The sequence below is a fragment of the Aplidium turbinatum genome, chromosome 3 (assembly GCF_918807975.1).
Source record: "Aplidium turbinatum chromosome 3, kaAplTurb1.1, whole genome shotgun sequence".
In the NCBI taxonomy this organism is placed as follows: domain Eukaryota; kingdom Metazoa; phylum Chordata; class Ascidiacea; order Aplousobranchia; family Polyclinidae; genus Aplidium; species Aplidium turbinatum.
This window is the reverse complement of record NC_137474.1, coordinates 16,777,491-16,793,946: the sequence shown is the minus strand read 5'-3', so window position 1 is coordinate 16,793,946 and position 16,456 is coordinate 16,777,491. Positions and strand designations below refer to the sequence as shown.

General features: G+C 36.6%; 1 protein-coding gene across 1 annotated transcript in view; it reads right to left on the bottom strand.

Moving 5' to 3' along the window:
- Window positions 1-242: 242 nt before the first annotated feature.
- LOC145766243 (disks large homolog 4-like) overlaps window positions 243-16,456 on the bottom strand; it is a 64,388-nt gene continuing 48,174 nt past the window's right edge. Inside the window, exons 15-26 of the mRNA XM_082577913.1 lie at window positions 11,490-11,651; window positions 9,786-9,862; window positions 7,723-7,848; window positions 7,213-7,315; window positions 6,909-6,950; window positions 6,417-6,461; window positions 5,874-5,975; window positions 5,115-5,287; window positions 4,122-4,231; window positions 3,781-3,872; window positions 1,727-1,865; window positions 243-1,431 (exon numbers count right to left, since the gene is read on the bottom strand). Coding sequence (XP_082434039.1) covers window positions 1,762-1,865; window positions 3,781-3,872; window positions 4,122-4,231; window positions 5,115-5,287; window positions 5,874-5,975; window positions 6,417-6,461; window positions 6,909-6,950; window positions 7,213-7,315; window positions 7,723-7,848; window positions 9,786-9,862; window positions 11,490-11,651 — 1,136 coding nt within the window. The 3' untranslated portion in view covers window positions 243-1,431; window positions 1,727-1,761. The remainder of the gene's footprint in view (window positions 1,432-1,726; window positions 1,866-3,780; window positions 3,873-4,121; window positions 4,232-5,114; window positions 5,288-5,873; window positions 5,976-6,416; window positions 6,462-6,908; window positions 6,951-7,212; window positions 7,316-7,722; window positions 7,849-9,785; window positions 9,863-11,489; window positions 11,652-16,456) is intronic.

The window sequence follows — 16,456 nt, the reverse complement described above, 5'->3', positions numbered from 1 at the left end:
AAACCAAAATGCGGCCCTTCACGCTCGCAGTCTGAGACCACCCTGGGATAAATATTTTCACCAACTGCTTGGCGTCCGATATGGAAGCTACGTCACTTATCTTTTCATGGTCACTTCACGAGCCAGAAAAGGTATCAACTGGTTTGTTTTGAAACATGTAGCCGATTCGTGAAATATCTCGCAGAAATGAAGTTCCTCGTTTCCACTGGGTGCTAAGACTGTCAGAATGAGAAAACAAGGCATTTCCTTTTACAAAAAAATCCGCTTTATTAGATTGCTACATAGAATTTCTCAAGGTTCGTTATTGTTAACTATTATTCACTAGAAAAACGTATCATTTGAAATTACGTCACCATGACGTGGATTGAAACTCATGAGTACCTCTAGTCACCGAGTGAAACAATCAATTCTGAAAGTGCGTTGCAACTCAGTTCAGAACTCGAAAAACTACAGACAGCAAGCCAGTTGCTTTTTACATTAATTCGTGTACAAACGTTGATCAATGCAAAAACGACTGATTTGCTCTCATCGCGGTCACATGGGGCCATCTCCTGATTGCTTCGATCAACAAGTGAAATGTTCATCCTTCTCAGAAAATCAGACATTTTACGTTGATTCATCGTCTGCAGACGCTGAATAAATTAAAAAAATTGTTGGTTGGATATTCAGCAGCAAGACATTAGAAGAAATCAACAATGAGCAACATTTAGTAACGGTAAAAGAACGTGGTTTAATCAGGACATTGAGTTTCAAAATCAACAAAAGAATAAAAGAAAATATCATGATTATTTCAACGCCTAAAATAGCATTCGTGACAATTATAGACAAAACACAAATTCTGCAGAAACAAAGTTCTTTGATAATATAGAAATGAGCAGGTTGCCTATGTTTGATTAACTCAAAACGTACAAATTATGCAAAATGAAATATTAAAACGGTCAAAGTCAACAAAGTCATGAAGAACAAAATTTACAAACTCTTAACAAAAATATACCTCAAGCATAAAAATATAGATTTTGCCAGTGAAGAATTACATAAATGGAAAATGAGAAACATGTTTTGTGTTTTTAAATACGTAATTAAACATAATGTTATTCAAAAAAACTTCAAAGGCCAAAAATCCCACAAAGAGCTAAAATCAGATTGGTCACAGTAGAACCGGCGACTCCACCGGGTAGCACCAAACGTTAAATAAAAGGTTTCTGGGGGGAAGTACCGTTACATCACGATGACGACAAAGGATAAAAATTATAAAAAAGGTCATGGAAATTAGTTCGTTTGGCGGCAGAAGCTATGGCTCTGCTGGAAACAAGCCATTTTCATGTTCATCTAACGTCCAAAGAAACTTGTCAGCTCGGCCAATCAATCTTGATTGTGTTGATGACGTATGAAACGCTTGAGCGGTTTCATTCTCTTTCCCGTCGCTTGGATCTGACAACCAACAACAAATTAGTTACAAAGATACATGTCGACTTTCCATAACGGGAAAAGTAAGTTAAAACATATCAACGAGGGCGACATCAAGTGACGCTTATCAATAAATATGCTTCATACGACCTCTAAGCAAACTTTGCCTTGGGAATTTTTTTCGTATTCATTCGTCGTCGTAGTCTGAGCTTCTGGGGCCGAGGGTCTATCCTTTTACCACTCCAGATTCACGATGTTCCCGGACTACACTGAAAGGCTGCTTACATAGAAAACAAACATGAACAATACGTCAACATACCCGAATCAAAGAGAGATCACCTTTCCACCTGGTGATCAGTTATCGTCCGCGGGCAACCACACGACCGGTCCAGCCTGATCCTTGATAACCCCTTTCACATTGTTGTAAAGTTCGTCCAGTGTTTCCCCTTGCGCTACCGCTAGAATGAAAATAAAGATGAAGTTACCTGGGCTCAGCCAGAAATTCTCACATGAAATTGGTCAGAACTCCCTGGTGGTGAAACACAAGTTGGGCTCACGATAGCATCGGCACGAGCATAGGCGCCTAACCCGTGGGGGCGTGGGGGCCAGGCCCCCACGCATATTTATGCATGGGAGCAACTTTTTATGCTGCATTGATACATAAAACAATAGATGAACTAGCGATCGGCAGCAGGAAAACATTTTTAAAAGCAAACCGCAACAGCTTTGCGCTAAAATTGATGCTACAATCCCACACCAGACAAAAAAAATCTGTCATTTTTACATTGATTTAACGTCTGCAGACGTTGAATCAATGTAAAAATGACTGATTTTGCTGCCTGAGACATAGGAAAAATCTACCATTTTGCGTCGATTCAATGTCATCAGAAGTTGAATGCACCCAAAAACAATATAATTTGCTACGTTGACGCAGCGTGCGTTTAGCTTAATGCGCTTGCAAACAGACTTGACGTCGCTTTCGAAAGTCGAAACCTCTGCAGAGAATTGTCGCGGCAGTGAATCGCTTGCTGTGAAAATGAACTTGAAGTCTCGGCCCGAGGTAACCACTAACCAACGCAACAAGGGCTGGTACAAACCGCATTGCGCACACGCCGCATAATCAACGCAACAATGGACTCGCGCAAACTGCATGGCGCACACACGACCGTTGCCATAGAAACCCGATCAAAGGCGGGGAATATGCGCATCTTTTGTTTCATCTGCAACACGAAAACGGGCGTTTTACAGCGAATTGAAACTTGAAAGCTGGTCAGCGATAAGTTGCGATGTTGTAGTGAAAAGGGAGCAATGTCAAGTCGAAAACTTAATCAAACGTCTCTCCGTAACTATTTTTCAAGGGCTGTTGACGGATGTCAGCAACTTTTAAATTCATTCAAGGTGACGTGCTGTCGTTGCTTTCAACAGGTATATTTTCAAGCGTAAGATCAAGTTAGTATTTTCATTCCATTTACAGACAATACCTTTTAGTAAACCTTTTCGTCTCTTGTTTCATGCTAATAAATCTAGTTCGTTGCTAAACTTTATGTTGTGCTTAGCTTAAAGAATCGCAGTCCATCAACCGCTAGCCAACGCAGACGCATAGCATGTGTTTTGGTCGAGTTTTGTTTATAATAATTAACGGTAGGTCGAACGTAGCGATAACTCCGAGTGTGGCAATAAAAGCAATCCTAGTGTGACGACATAATTACGTCATCCACCTGCGTGACATTTCGCTGAATTTACGTTGCTGCTGATGAAACACACTTTCGCCCCCACGGCCAAAAAAATAGTTAGGCGCCTATGGGCACGAGTATCCATCCTCCCTAAGACTGGCTTACACCCTACATGACCATTAAGGGTGCATCATTTTCCTCTCATTTTGGAATTTCAACTGAAATGGTGAGTATTCCGGGTCAGTTGCAACCAAAAAAATATGGGGGTCACCGGACCCCTACCACCACCTCTTCATCCCCCTGAATTTAGTTTAGTAAATCGTATAACTTAAAACAAAGCAAGATAACCACATAGTGTTTGGTAGGTTGAACCTGACCTGGAATAGTCACCATTTCTCAATAGCATAAGTTGAAATTCCAAAATGATGGAGAAGTGATGCACCCTAATGAGCACTCTCTACTTACCAGTAAAGCCACTTTCTACCGTAAAAACAATTCCTTTAAAAAGGTCAGCCATGAGACTAAGATCTTTTTAAGCAGTAGTACGCATACTAATCCTAATATGTGTAAGTTTCATGAAATGGCTCGACCAAGGCAATTGAAGTCATGTTTAACCGAGAGTTCACGGTTAAGTAGGTAATCATGCATGGTCCACATTTACGTGAACGCTTTGCAAGCACTGAACAATTGAGGCGTCTACCTGTGAAGTATTCACCAAATTCTTGTTCCTGCTTCATAGCGCGGTCGTAGATCTTTCGAGCTTGTTCTTCAACAAGTCGCTTGTTCATATCCCTGTCAGGAATGGGAAAGGTGTTACAACATCAATAATACACTGTGAGTTGCATAAACAGGAAACCTCGCCGTGGAGCAAATGCTAGAGATGAAATACGTTAAAATTAGATCATTCAACGGTCTTATGTAAACAGAAATTGCTGTATGTTATAGATCCACAAAATCTTTAAAAGTTTGAAATTGCAACTTCTTTCGCTCAAAGGCTTTCTCTATTGCAATAACGCATTCCACATCAGTGCAGGTACTCACATGAGCCATCGCACAGAATGGGGGCGAATGAATATGGCGATGGGCCACAACCCAGCCACTTGTAAACGCTTGATGGCGCTACCGGACACATCAACAATGCAGTGTTTCCGCTGAAAAAGCAAATAATTGAGACATACTGTAAGTTCCTTGTCAAACAATTTGACACAGATAACACTGTGCAAAACAAAACAAAATTTAAAAAATTAAAGAGTTGTTTCTAGATATTTCCGGGGCGCTGAGAGCGAATATGAACTCCGTTTTTCTCCATCATCCTCCATTTTTTATAAGTTTGATTTCAAATTTTTGCGAAAATACGTGTATTTGCCTCATTGCAGGCACCATCATGTAATATTTGAAGTACAACTTACTTTGCATAACAGAGAGTTTTGTCAAGCATGGTTGAATGTAGTAGTAGTGGAATATCATAATCTATCTTCACTTCGTTTTTTCTTTGTATGTTTACATTTACATTTTTATGTTTTTTATGGTACATTTTATGTTTACATTTTTTCTCGTACCATTGCAGTTGTGAATCTAAAAAAGAAAGTTGGGGAGGCACCACATTTTCAATAACATAAAAATTTTAAGCGAGAACTTTGTTGAGTTGAGCAAATTTTGTGAATAAGAAATAACGAAGGGACTGACTGGGGAAATAGGGGCAAGCTCTCAGAAAAATTTGGCAATGTCTTTTTAATGTCTTCCCCAGTGAAAAATTGGGTTTTTACTTCACCTGGCTTTGCAAAGCAAACACAATTTAATTCAACAAACTTCCGTCAGATTGTTATTAGCTTGTTAACGTTTTTAAAGTACCTTTTTCTCATTTTTTACTGGGTCCCTTAGGCAACAAAAAGTTTTCAGATTATTGCGATTCAGCAAAAATTTAAAAGTCTCATAAAATTTCAGTCACAGTAGCAGCAGCGAAAGGCAAAATCTGTAAAATGCGACAAGTCAGGTCGCCACAGTCTTAGCTAAGAGTTGAAAGCACAGTGGTACCTGGTCGGCAGTGTCTTTGACTGACTGTATGCTGGTGCCGTACAAGTTGTCGTTGTACTGGCCTGCTTCTACAAAGTAGTGGTTCTGTATATCCAACTCCATCTTCTCTCGGGACGAGATAAAATGATATTCTCTACCCTCCACTTCGTCTGGTCTTTTCTCTCTTGTTGTATCTGGAAATTAAATGCTTTAGCTTTGGAAACACTGTTTGTAAAGCTTAGAAAGCACGATGTTTGAATAACAACTGAAACTTGATTTCACTAATTTAGGGCAATTAGATGGCTAATAAGTTATCGGCGCAATATCGTTTTCCAAAATATATTTTGCATTGTGTAGGCTATGCTAGGTTGCGCTCTTGCTGATTTCGAATTGTCGCAGTATCATTGCAACTCAACAATGCTAACCAAAAGATTAAGATTGGTTTGCGTGGCCTTTGTCATTAGCTTTCAGCACCACATCGCCAGTGAACAACTACCAGGGGGATACCAACTTTTGCATTAAGTAAACTTGTCCGTATTTACATACACCATAAAGCTTTTCCAAACTATAAGTCATGTTATCCACAGTTTACGTTATGGCAGCTAAGTTATAGTTTCAGAAATACTTTTCATACTTCGCCAGCAAAACACATCACTTTTACAAGGCCAACGAGCTCGGATTAAGAATTTCCTGATCCTGAACCAAACCCTTAATACTATTTCATAGAAGCACAAGTTGAATAAATCAACAGCAGCGGTTTGAAGCTAGCTGAGAACTCACGTGGAACACAGGATGCAAACTTGTCAGGATATTGAGCTAGTAGGTCATCGTTTATACGGTCCTTGAAGGGGCCCAGAATGACCACGGGTCGGGTGTATTTCACTGCGATAGAATTCATTCAATCAAGCATTGCAGTAATAGCACTAGGGGCTTAGACTAATCTTCATATTCATAACCCTATGCGCTTTGATGACGAGGACGTTGAGTTGCACCTGTAAGCCTAGTACGTACGCCAAACTCTACTTAAAATATAGAAGATTGGAACCCAAACTGAATTATGGTAACAATAATTCATCTCTCTGATAATTCTGGGTCTAGATTTGGTGCAGCAAGAAGGGAATACTTTCATTTATGGAGCTTTTAGTTTTGTTGGTAAAAATTTACAACCATTCATTGAATGTCTTGAAACTGCGGTTTATTACTCCAGAATCCTTTATCAAGACTGTTCTTTTTAACTATTAGGCAGAAAACTACATTTTCATGTAAATGATCTTTCTTAACCCAACTTAAATTTTATTTAATTGAAGCTATTCTTTTACTTACGTTCTTTCTGCACTACATTCTCGTACGACAAGATGGTATCTTCCCCTGCAAACGAAGATGATCTGTTATCATAACGCTTCAAATGATATCACTGTTTGATTTCAATTTCGGTTTGTGACGAACTTATTACCGACTAGTATAAAAAATTCTTAACCGATAGATCGGTGATATTCATTGCTGTGGGTGACTCTGAAAAGCTGGAGGTAGCTTCAACATTTCTGGATTATGACCGATTCTGAGAACTTAAAAAGAAAGATTCCACAAAACCAACCAGTATCGGTTTTTACCATCGTTTCAACGTCTGATGACATCGCCAACCGAGCTGTAGCCATTCTCATAACGATCCATGCAAGCATGAATGCGATCAAAGATTAACTTCACACAATCACAAGACACCCAGCCAGCAAATCGTCCTTTTCACTTTGATTCAACGTTTGCAAACAAAAAGGATTGTTCTGCTGTCTGGGAAAGATTTCAACTCAGCAAACTTACGCAAGCTTGCTTCACTCCCACTGTGATTGGCGGTTATATGATCTGAAAAGCAAACAACCAGTTTATGGCTCCACTCACTAGAAGCAGGGAATAACGTTTTTGTAGATTCGGCAAAGGTGGCTACTGCAGAAACAAAAACCCGAACGTTGAACAACCGACTCAAATTAGCATTTATGTAATGTCTAGCAATGCTAAGAAGGCCAATTCCTTCGAAGCGATTTCGACAGGATGCTCATTTTTACTCGCACACAGTGTGATTTGATGAACAAACATGGTCATACGTAATGATGAATAAGAAACTCACTTTCTTGATCATCGGATTGGTCGAGGTTTTCCTTGCTCTTATAGAAAGGAAACTTCCGACTGAAAGCGTTCGTCTTTTTCCTCTTCACATGATTGACTGAAGTCTGGAGGAAATCAAACAATGAGTGCAAGTGATCAAATGATGAGGAGTAACAAAAATGTAAGAGCTAAAAATCTGACTTTTTGATCAGCAATACTTTAAAATTGAGATTGATAAAGGTACGAAAACCTGCCACCATTCTGCACAGCTAACTAAAAAGTAAAAACACATAACTTGGGTTTAAGCCTGAAAACCTTTAGAGAAAAAAAAACAACAAACAGTTGTACCATTAAATAAATAAAATCAAACTGATGGTACGTTTTAAAATGTCACATCTTATTTTTCTCATTTTTTCCCAATAGTTTTAATTTTTGAGGTAAAGTAAAGGCCTCATGCTAAGATTGCACAAAATTTATTTTGCTTCATGCTGATTCAGAGTCAAGTGATAAATAAAACAAACGTGGATTTTACCTTTGAGTCCATTAAACTTGGCTTGGCATGTGAAAATTTGACTTGCTTCAAACGGGCTCGTTCCTTCCTCTCTACCCTCTGCCTGGATGGTATGACTCCAAACTCCTCGCAATCTCTTCCTCTCTCCTAAAAAAAAAAAAAAGCAGATCAGATTAGTTATCACTTCCTTGGTAATGTTGCTAATTTGCATTCACCGAATGCTGGCAGGTGTACAAACATTCTAATGATATAACATAATGTATTAAGAATCGATTTTGCTATAAAAATAGCACAATCAGCCGGCACATATGTAAAAAAAAAATCAAAAAGAAATATGTATTCGTTTGGGAAACATCAAAACCATAAGGGTGCAAAGAAAGGTTTATTTGAGTTTCAATTACATTTTCAAGCTGAAAAACCATTGAGAAGATCACGGTTTTGAGTTGGTCTACCAGTACCACAAAACGACAAAATTCGTAAAAAATGAACGATTTTCCCACTTTTGTTGGTTGCCAAATTTTGTAATTTGTAAGCAACGTGAGAACATGACGGGTAATCCGATTGATAAATCATTTCTTATGTTGATCGGATTATATGTTCGACCAACATCCCGACAAACATGCATCATCAACAGAAATTTTCTTTTGTGCTTACATAATCCGATGTTGTTTAAAACTAAAACATTCAAACAGCAGGACCATCTACAACTAGTCATGCTTCTTCTCAGGCAAAAACCCAAACACCAAAGTTGTTATTATTTACAAGAAAGTTACAGGTAAAGGTATTTGATTTTCTACATGGAGTGTAATGTAAGAAATAGCTCACAAGCCTAAAGGGGAGCAACCTAGTTTGCAACAATAAAAACTTTTCCGCTTACAACATTAACAATCTTAAATAAACATCAGTGGGGATGTTGGATATTATTTTAATGTTACAATGTACCACATGATATATTTTACGAGCATGAAACTTTCTACGTCAATTTCGGTCAAAGTAAACACAGTTTATCAGAAACCCAGCCTCCCATGCTGAAATGTATAATATGCTGCGCTTGAAGCAGTGGTGTGACTAAGGACTATTAGCCCGTGCGTCTACCAGGCATAAAATATTACTTTCTTGAATTTGACTTTTCGTAATAGAATAACATGGCAATCGCCCTGTAGGCGTATACAAAGAACGCCGTCGACATTGAAGTGTTTGCGAAAAGAAGCATCACATTCACAACTATTTCAAATAAGAAAAGGCTGCAATTTAAGATTGCCTTTGTTGGGTGTGTGTGACAACCAGTCATTTGTCAATGGCAAGTTGTGTGCTTGCCACAAGTACATAAACAACAAAATATGTCTCTAGTACAATATGCACCATATTTTACTTGCCATAATAATAAAAAAACAAAAAATTATAAACACTTGCTGAACTGGAATACATCACATCAAAACGAAATCAATTACAAATAAAATACATTAACTGTTTCTTGTAAAGTTCTCAAACTCCTATTATTTTTAACAAAGTGACAGAATTGGCCACTTGGGTCATATTTAACCTCAAACACAAAGAGCAATGAGTTTCAGAGCAATAGTTGTGGAAGCATAGCATGAGCACAAGCTCAAAATAAGGAAAACTCTTTATTTATAGATTTGTGCTACGTGACTCTTTAAAGCTTGATCTTTGTCAATTCCTTAAAGATACATATTATTGAATTACAACAAATTATTCATAACTGTGGGCCAGTACGTAACAGTTTTCTTTGCAACTCGACTGTGAATAAATAATGTTCACTGCTCCTGAATGAACAGCGCGATCTCAAAATAAGCTGCTACACCATGACGTCAGGAGCGCCGAACCAAAATAATTGCTTCTTGCAGCGTGAGAAAAACTGTTGGGCGTTATAAAATGCAAAGTCGTGCATTTTGTCCTGATTTTAACATTAAAAATATTGACAAATTGAAGTTACAACACTTATTCCAAGTCACAAAATATACATGATTTTTTATTGACAAAACTTTGACAGAAAACGAAGCAACTGGTTTTTCATCAAGAATTAATCAAAACAAAAAAATCTTTATATTACAGTATGTTCTTACCACTCTACGAGCCTGCCACCATTCATCATCGCTGGCATTTGTAACGTGCAGTATGTCACCGTACTTAAATGACAGACCTGCAAATGACATGAAACATTTTGTTGGCACGTTGATTGTATACGCAAGTTAGCTTCCTGTTTTTCACGCCATGTTTGCAATTGAGGTGACTATCACCAGTCAAGAACTCCATAACCAATCAATAAAGTTGTATTTTCGCGCTTAAAGTTAAACGGCAATTTAGCTAATGTTTGCACTAACCTCTTCCACTAATTGAAAGAGTCGTTTTGAGTCCCACCTTCAACAAAACACTCCGTATTGAGCCACGGCTACACTCAAACCACAATGTGCAATTTGTGCATTAATGCCAAAAGACTTAGAAACCACTCATTAGATCAGGGGTTCTTAACCTTTTTTCCCTTATTACCCATTTCTGTCTAGATCAAAGTCCCATTTACCCAAAATCTGATTTTATCTATTTTGCCGTATTAAAAATATAGAGCAGCGTTATTTAACAAAAATAACATTTAATGCAAAGAACGACATCAATAGTGTCGTCAGTGAGACATTTGTTCTTGTTTTTTGTGTACAATCGACGCAATATTGGGTGCGATTTTGGATACTGCAAAACTCAAATCTGACTCCAGATCTAACAGCTTGTTTCAGGATTTTGATTTCAAAGCAACAACACTTGAAATTGCTGATTCACAGAGATAAGTAGAATATATATAGGCTACATAGTCAACAATGTTAGTGATTTTTGCGCAACTTTTGGATATGCTTTTCCCAGAATTTTCCCAAGCTTTCATCTTCAAAAGAATATAGCTCGCTCGTCTCAACACTAACTCTAAATTTACGCTTAGCTATACTATTTCAAACAGCAACGCAGCCATCAAGCTTGCTCATAAAACAACTGAACTGATTATACAAGAAAAATCTTATTATTATGTCACAAAAATAAAATACATAAAACTGGCGACAAAAATGATGAGAAAATAAATTACTATGACGAAACAATTTTAAAAAAGATAAAATATCACTGTGCTTGTTTGGTTGTTTTGAAGGGACTCAAAACATCAAAAAAAGTGTAAGTAATAAAGCAACTTTACCACTTACAGCTGTGACATTGTTTGTTACATCTATAATTCTACCGTATATATTCTGGTTCAGCTGATTACCCACCTGCTATCTTCAAATTACCCACATGTGGGTAATTACCCTTAGGTTAAGAACCACTGCATTAGATAGATAGAGGCAAGCAAAGAGCAATTACTGTGGCTATACTTAAAGCGTAGAGGCTTAAATTACCACCTTTGTAGTAGTAAACCTCACGATTAAAACTTGAGCATTGTGATACAAATGGAAGAGCTTTCTACACACTGACTATATCAAATATCAGTTTCTGTTAAATACTAGCTTAAAATATAATGAATTGAAATTAGCTGAATTACATTTTTTTAAATAGATCTTAGTGCAGGTTGATTGTATGCAAACAAGTTTGGAGTCCATTTGGTATGAATGAGCTCAGGGTGATTTGTGCCACTCAGGAAATAATATGTGTGGGGACTAAAACAAGAGTACATGAACCACAATCTTGTCACTTGCAATTACAAATTGTTTAGTAGTGCAAAAATCTCTCTTTTTCTGACTTCTGACCATATCATGTCAAATACTATTGAACTTTTAACAGCATGTAAAAGACTGTACCTTTGCCTGGGATTCCTGAATCTCTGTAGGCATCATAATCGAAGAGCGCTCGAACATAAAGTGTCTTCTTTTGGGACGTGAGTAAGCTTCCACCACTGCTGACCGACAGATTCATCATTTGTTCACGCAGCTCTTGAATTTTTTCTTCAAACCGATTGAATTCTAATCAAAAACCAAAAATATTTTGAACACACATTATAAGTATGATGCTGGAAAAAATGGACATGTATTTATTACCGCTAATCCAAGTGTTTAATGACTGTTTTGGCATTACACAAACTCGTAAATAACATACTAAAAAGTTTTAATAGTGGTTTGCAAAGCTGTGGAGTTGAGTGAAAAAGACAACTTTGACTTCTCAATTTGCAACTGGCTGACTCCTTCTTCAGTGTTGCCAGATTTTCTTAAATTCTTATCCTTTGTATGTTTTTACAATGTAATTTTAAATTGGGTTAAGTTAGAAATTGAAACGCACCTTTTATAAAAACTAACACTAACAACACTTATATTTTCTGGTAAAGTTTTAGAGTGCAATACAAAGATGAAACAATATTTTGAAAAAAAAATTGCAAACAAAAATTTTATTGTTCATTGTTTTATATCAAGCGACTGTCGAAGTTGGTCTTGTTTAAACAACTCTGACTTCGGACACACCAAAATTCCTACAGCTCCACAGCCCTGGTGCTTTGTAAAATGAAGCAGTATGGCATTTTTTAAAATTTTCTTTGATTCCACCAATGACATATTCGATCCAACTGTGTTCTAGCCAAAGCTTGCTACTACAGTAGTTAGTGTATATTGCAGCTTGTAATCATCGGTAAACATGGTACTACAACAGTTTATCGAAACGACAGTTTATCGAACGACAATTAATCGAACGACAGTTTATCGAAACGACAGTTAATCAAACGACATTTTATCGAACGACAATTTATCGAACAACAGTTAATCGAAAACCTAACCCCTAACCTAAACCCTAACCCTGAGTATTCCATTGCATGTGCTTCGTCGTTCGATAAACTGTCGTTTTGATAAACAGTCGTTCGATGAACTGTCGCTTAGATAAACAGTCGTTTCGATGAACTGTCGTTTCAATGAACTGTCGTTTCGATGAATTGTCGTTCAATGAACTGTCTTTCAATAAACTGTCGTTTGATAAATTGTCTTTCGATAAATTGTCGCGTCACGGTAATCATTATGGATTTATTAAACTGATTCAACTACAGGTTCATAACATGTGACTAAATTTTTTTGTCTTGTCCTATCAAAATCTAAACCTGTTCTTTAAATCTATGACAAATCTGCAAATCATATTAAATGGAAATGCACTTTCTGTTGTTGGGCAAAACAAAACAACTTTATACCATTTTGAAGATAGCCACACTGAAAAACTTACTTTAACGGCAGCCTAACCTTATCAATTTTATATATTTGCATTGTACATTGGTATTAGTATTTGAATGTTATTCCTAAAGATATTCTTAAACAAAAAAAATTGTTGGTAAAAAATACATAATAGCCTACCCAGGCACACATTTGCAAAGAAAGTATCACAAAATGTCGTTAATGTTGCTTAAATATTTTGACATTTTTCATTCAAGGAGAAATCTATTTCATCCATAACATTCTGTTTGATCACAGAACTACTGAAAACGAATATATGAATTGTCCATGTCCAACCAATATTATTAAATTAAACACACACAACTTTACTTCGTAGAGTTTAAATTTATATCTAATTTTAAAAAGTCATTGCATATTATATTGTTTTAGAAATAAAAGCAGTAAAAAGTAAATACATATATTGATGTGATTTTGAAGTCAGATACTGGGTTTTGTACATACTAGACTTTCATATATACAAAAAAGATATGTTTAATAGTTTTTTAGATGTATACTAAACCCCTTGACTTAATGGTAAAACTCCAACAGAATGAAGTTAAAAATGTATAAAAATAGAGTTCCTATACTGAAAAACGAAAAAGTTTAATACATGCCTTATAACAGGGTTTCCCAAACTGTGGTCCGCGGACCATTGGTGGTCCGCGACGACTGCACAGGTGGTCCGTGGCGATATGACAAGAAATTAAAAAGTCACACATAGGCTATACGTTGTACAGTACGTACCCTGTCAAAGATAATTGCCGCAGTTCTTTACAACTTAAATGATTTCGAAAGCTTTTGCTATCAAGTATCGTAAATCTTACTTGTTGCACCTTTGTTGCAGTTAAAAAGTTGTTTACGAAAAATTCTCGTATTCCTCAAAACAAAATAACAGCATTCATAAAGATACTCAACATATGGAAGACAAGGATAAATGATAATGTTGTGGATATGTTTCCTGTTCTGTGTGACTGCATTACTAACAAACCATTAGTTAATGCAGAGTTGATTTTCTCTGATGCTACACAACATTTGAAATTCCTTTCTGCACACTTCAAGAAGTAGCTACTTTTTAAAAGAGACGCATGAGAATTTTGACTGAATTTTATACCCTTTTGTTGTTACAAAGACTGATCTGTCAGGACGCGAAGAAGAAGAATTAGCCGAATTATCATCTGATCGAACTTTACTGCTTAGTTTCAATCAAACAGCTATTGCATCTTTCTGGTTGAGTGTTGTGGAGGAATACCCATTGCTATCGCAAAAGGCAACTAAAATTTTATTGCCTTTTGCCACGTCCTACATGTGTGAAACAGCATTTTCAGCTCTTACCAACATGAAGACAAAATACAGGTCCAAACTTTCCGTGGACCATGACTTACGAGTTTGCCTTTCACAAATTACTCCGAGAATTGATAACTTATGCAATAAGAAGCAATCCCATCCGTCCCATTAATGTTGTTAGATTTTTTTAAATAAACAAAATTCGGTTTTATTTATTTTTAATTTTGTATTGGAGGTCCGCAAATAAACAGATTCACAAATAGTGGTCCGTGGCCCAAAAAAGTTTGGGAAACCCTGCCTTATAAGGAGCATTTAAAATTCGATATATAAAACATTCAAAACCTAATGAGTAATGATTCCTAAAAGCAAAAACTTCTAATTTATGACATCTTTTTCAGTACTAACCAGACTTGTGCCATTGACCAAAGCCTTATACCAGGGATGTCCAACCTGCGACCTGCCTGAGATTTTTGTGCGGCCCGCTAATCATTTTCACTCCAAGTAGTATTTTGAACTTTGAATCTTAGCCTAATTAAAATGTTCCAGTCATTTTTTAGAGGCATAGTAATAGTATAGCATGGGAGCAACAGGATTACAAGTCCGATTATACCGTACCTAAAGTCCGATGGCTCAGTAGAGCAGCCACCTCAAAAAGGTTTCAATTATTATTACCTGAAATAAAACAGTTTATGGAGAAAAAGAAACAAAATGTGAACTTGATAGAGAAGGAAGAATGGTTGAATGATTTGTCTTTTTTAGTTGACATCACAGAAATGCTAGCTGAGCTCAATTTGTATTCACAAGGGAAAGGTCAGTTGTGTACGTACTATGTAGTTCAATGTTCGAAGTAGCTTTACCAGGAAATTAAAACTTTTCATAGCACAACTGAAAGCTGGCGCAATTGTATATTTTCGTAGTCTATCTGAAAGAGCTAAAAGACGTTCTGTAAACTAGGGCTTCCCAAAGTGGGGGTCGCGACCCCTTGAGGGGTTGCGTAACAAACTTCGGGGGTCGCAGAAAGCATACAAACTTTACACAAAGCACTGGATATTAACACATGTGCAAGATGCTTCAAAAGTTATTAACTTTATTAAGAGTCGTGCACTCAATAGGCTACCCGTATTTTGTGAGTTTATATAGCGAAATATGGAATAGGAGTTTAAAACTCTCTTTGCTGCATTGTAAACGCGGATTTCAAAACTAAAGCCAACGCTTTAAAAGATTGTTAGTGTTAAAAAATTAAGTCGTGATTTTTCCAACGGAAAAAAGTTTAGACTTTGTCCGCCGTTTTTGTAAAGACGTTTGTGGAAAGGCTTTTTAAATTACCTTATTTGTCAGGTTTGCCTTATTATCTTATCTTATTTGTCCGTCCAAGGAGAAAACATCTATGTTTTTACATTGAAATCTAAAGTTGGAGCGTTCATATAAAATTAAACATCTAGAAACAAAAGATTGAAAACAATTCATTTGAAATATTCTCATTTACTGAAAAAATTTTAAATTATCTTATTTGTCCTTATAAATTATCTTATTTGTCCTGCCAAAGAGAAAACATCTACGTTTTTACATTGAAATCAAAAGTTGGAGCGTTCAACAAAGAAGTAAACACCTAGAAACAAAAAATTGAAAACGATTTATTTAAAATATTCTCATTTACTGAAAAAGTTTGGCTAACAATAGCGTGGAAGTAAAAGTAGTTTCTTCTAAAATTGGACAATAGGCTACCAATTTAGATTGGATCTAAAACCTATTTGCAATGCAAAAACAAAGTACCGAGCACCTCTCTTTCACATCTCAGGAAAAATTTGCAGATCTATCTTTTGACTCTAAATTGTGGCTTGAATTTTCTGGAATAATGTTTCACACTTTTTGTCTTAGCCAAACGTTAGAGCGGAATATTCACCATTATATGGCTTAGCAGTAACCGCACTCCTGCCGTTAATCTCCACGTATATGTGAGTGTCCAGTGTTTTTAACGTTGATATAATACTGTTCCAGCGTAAATAACATTGAAACCACCTATTGACAAACATCGAGCGATGGCTAGACCTGCTTTGTGGCAGAGGGTAAACAAATATGTTTACTTTTTGGTTTTGTTTCCAGCAGGCTGCAAGTAGTAAAGTAGTAGGTTTCGAATACGGATAGCTTGTTTTTAGTTTTCGTTTAAATTAAACCTTTCAATAAATATCACAAACGTACATATATTTTGCATTGTTTATCATTTTAACCGTAAAGGGTCGCGAAAAATTTTAGGAGATTAAAAGGGGTCGCGAGCAAAAAAGTTTGGGAAGCCCTGCTGT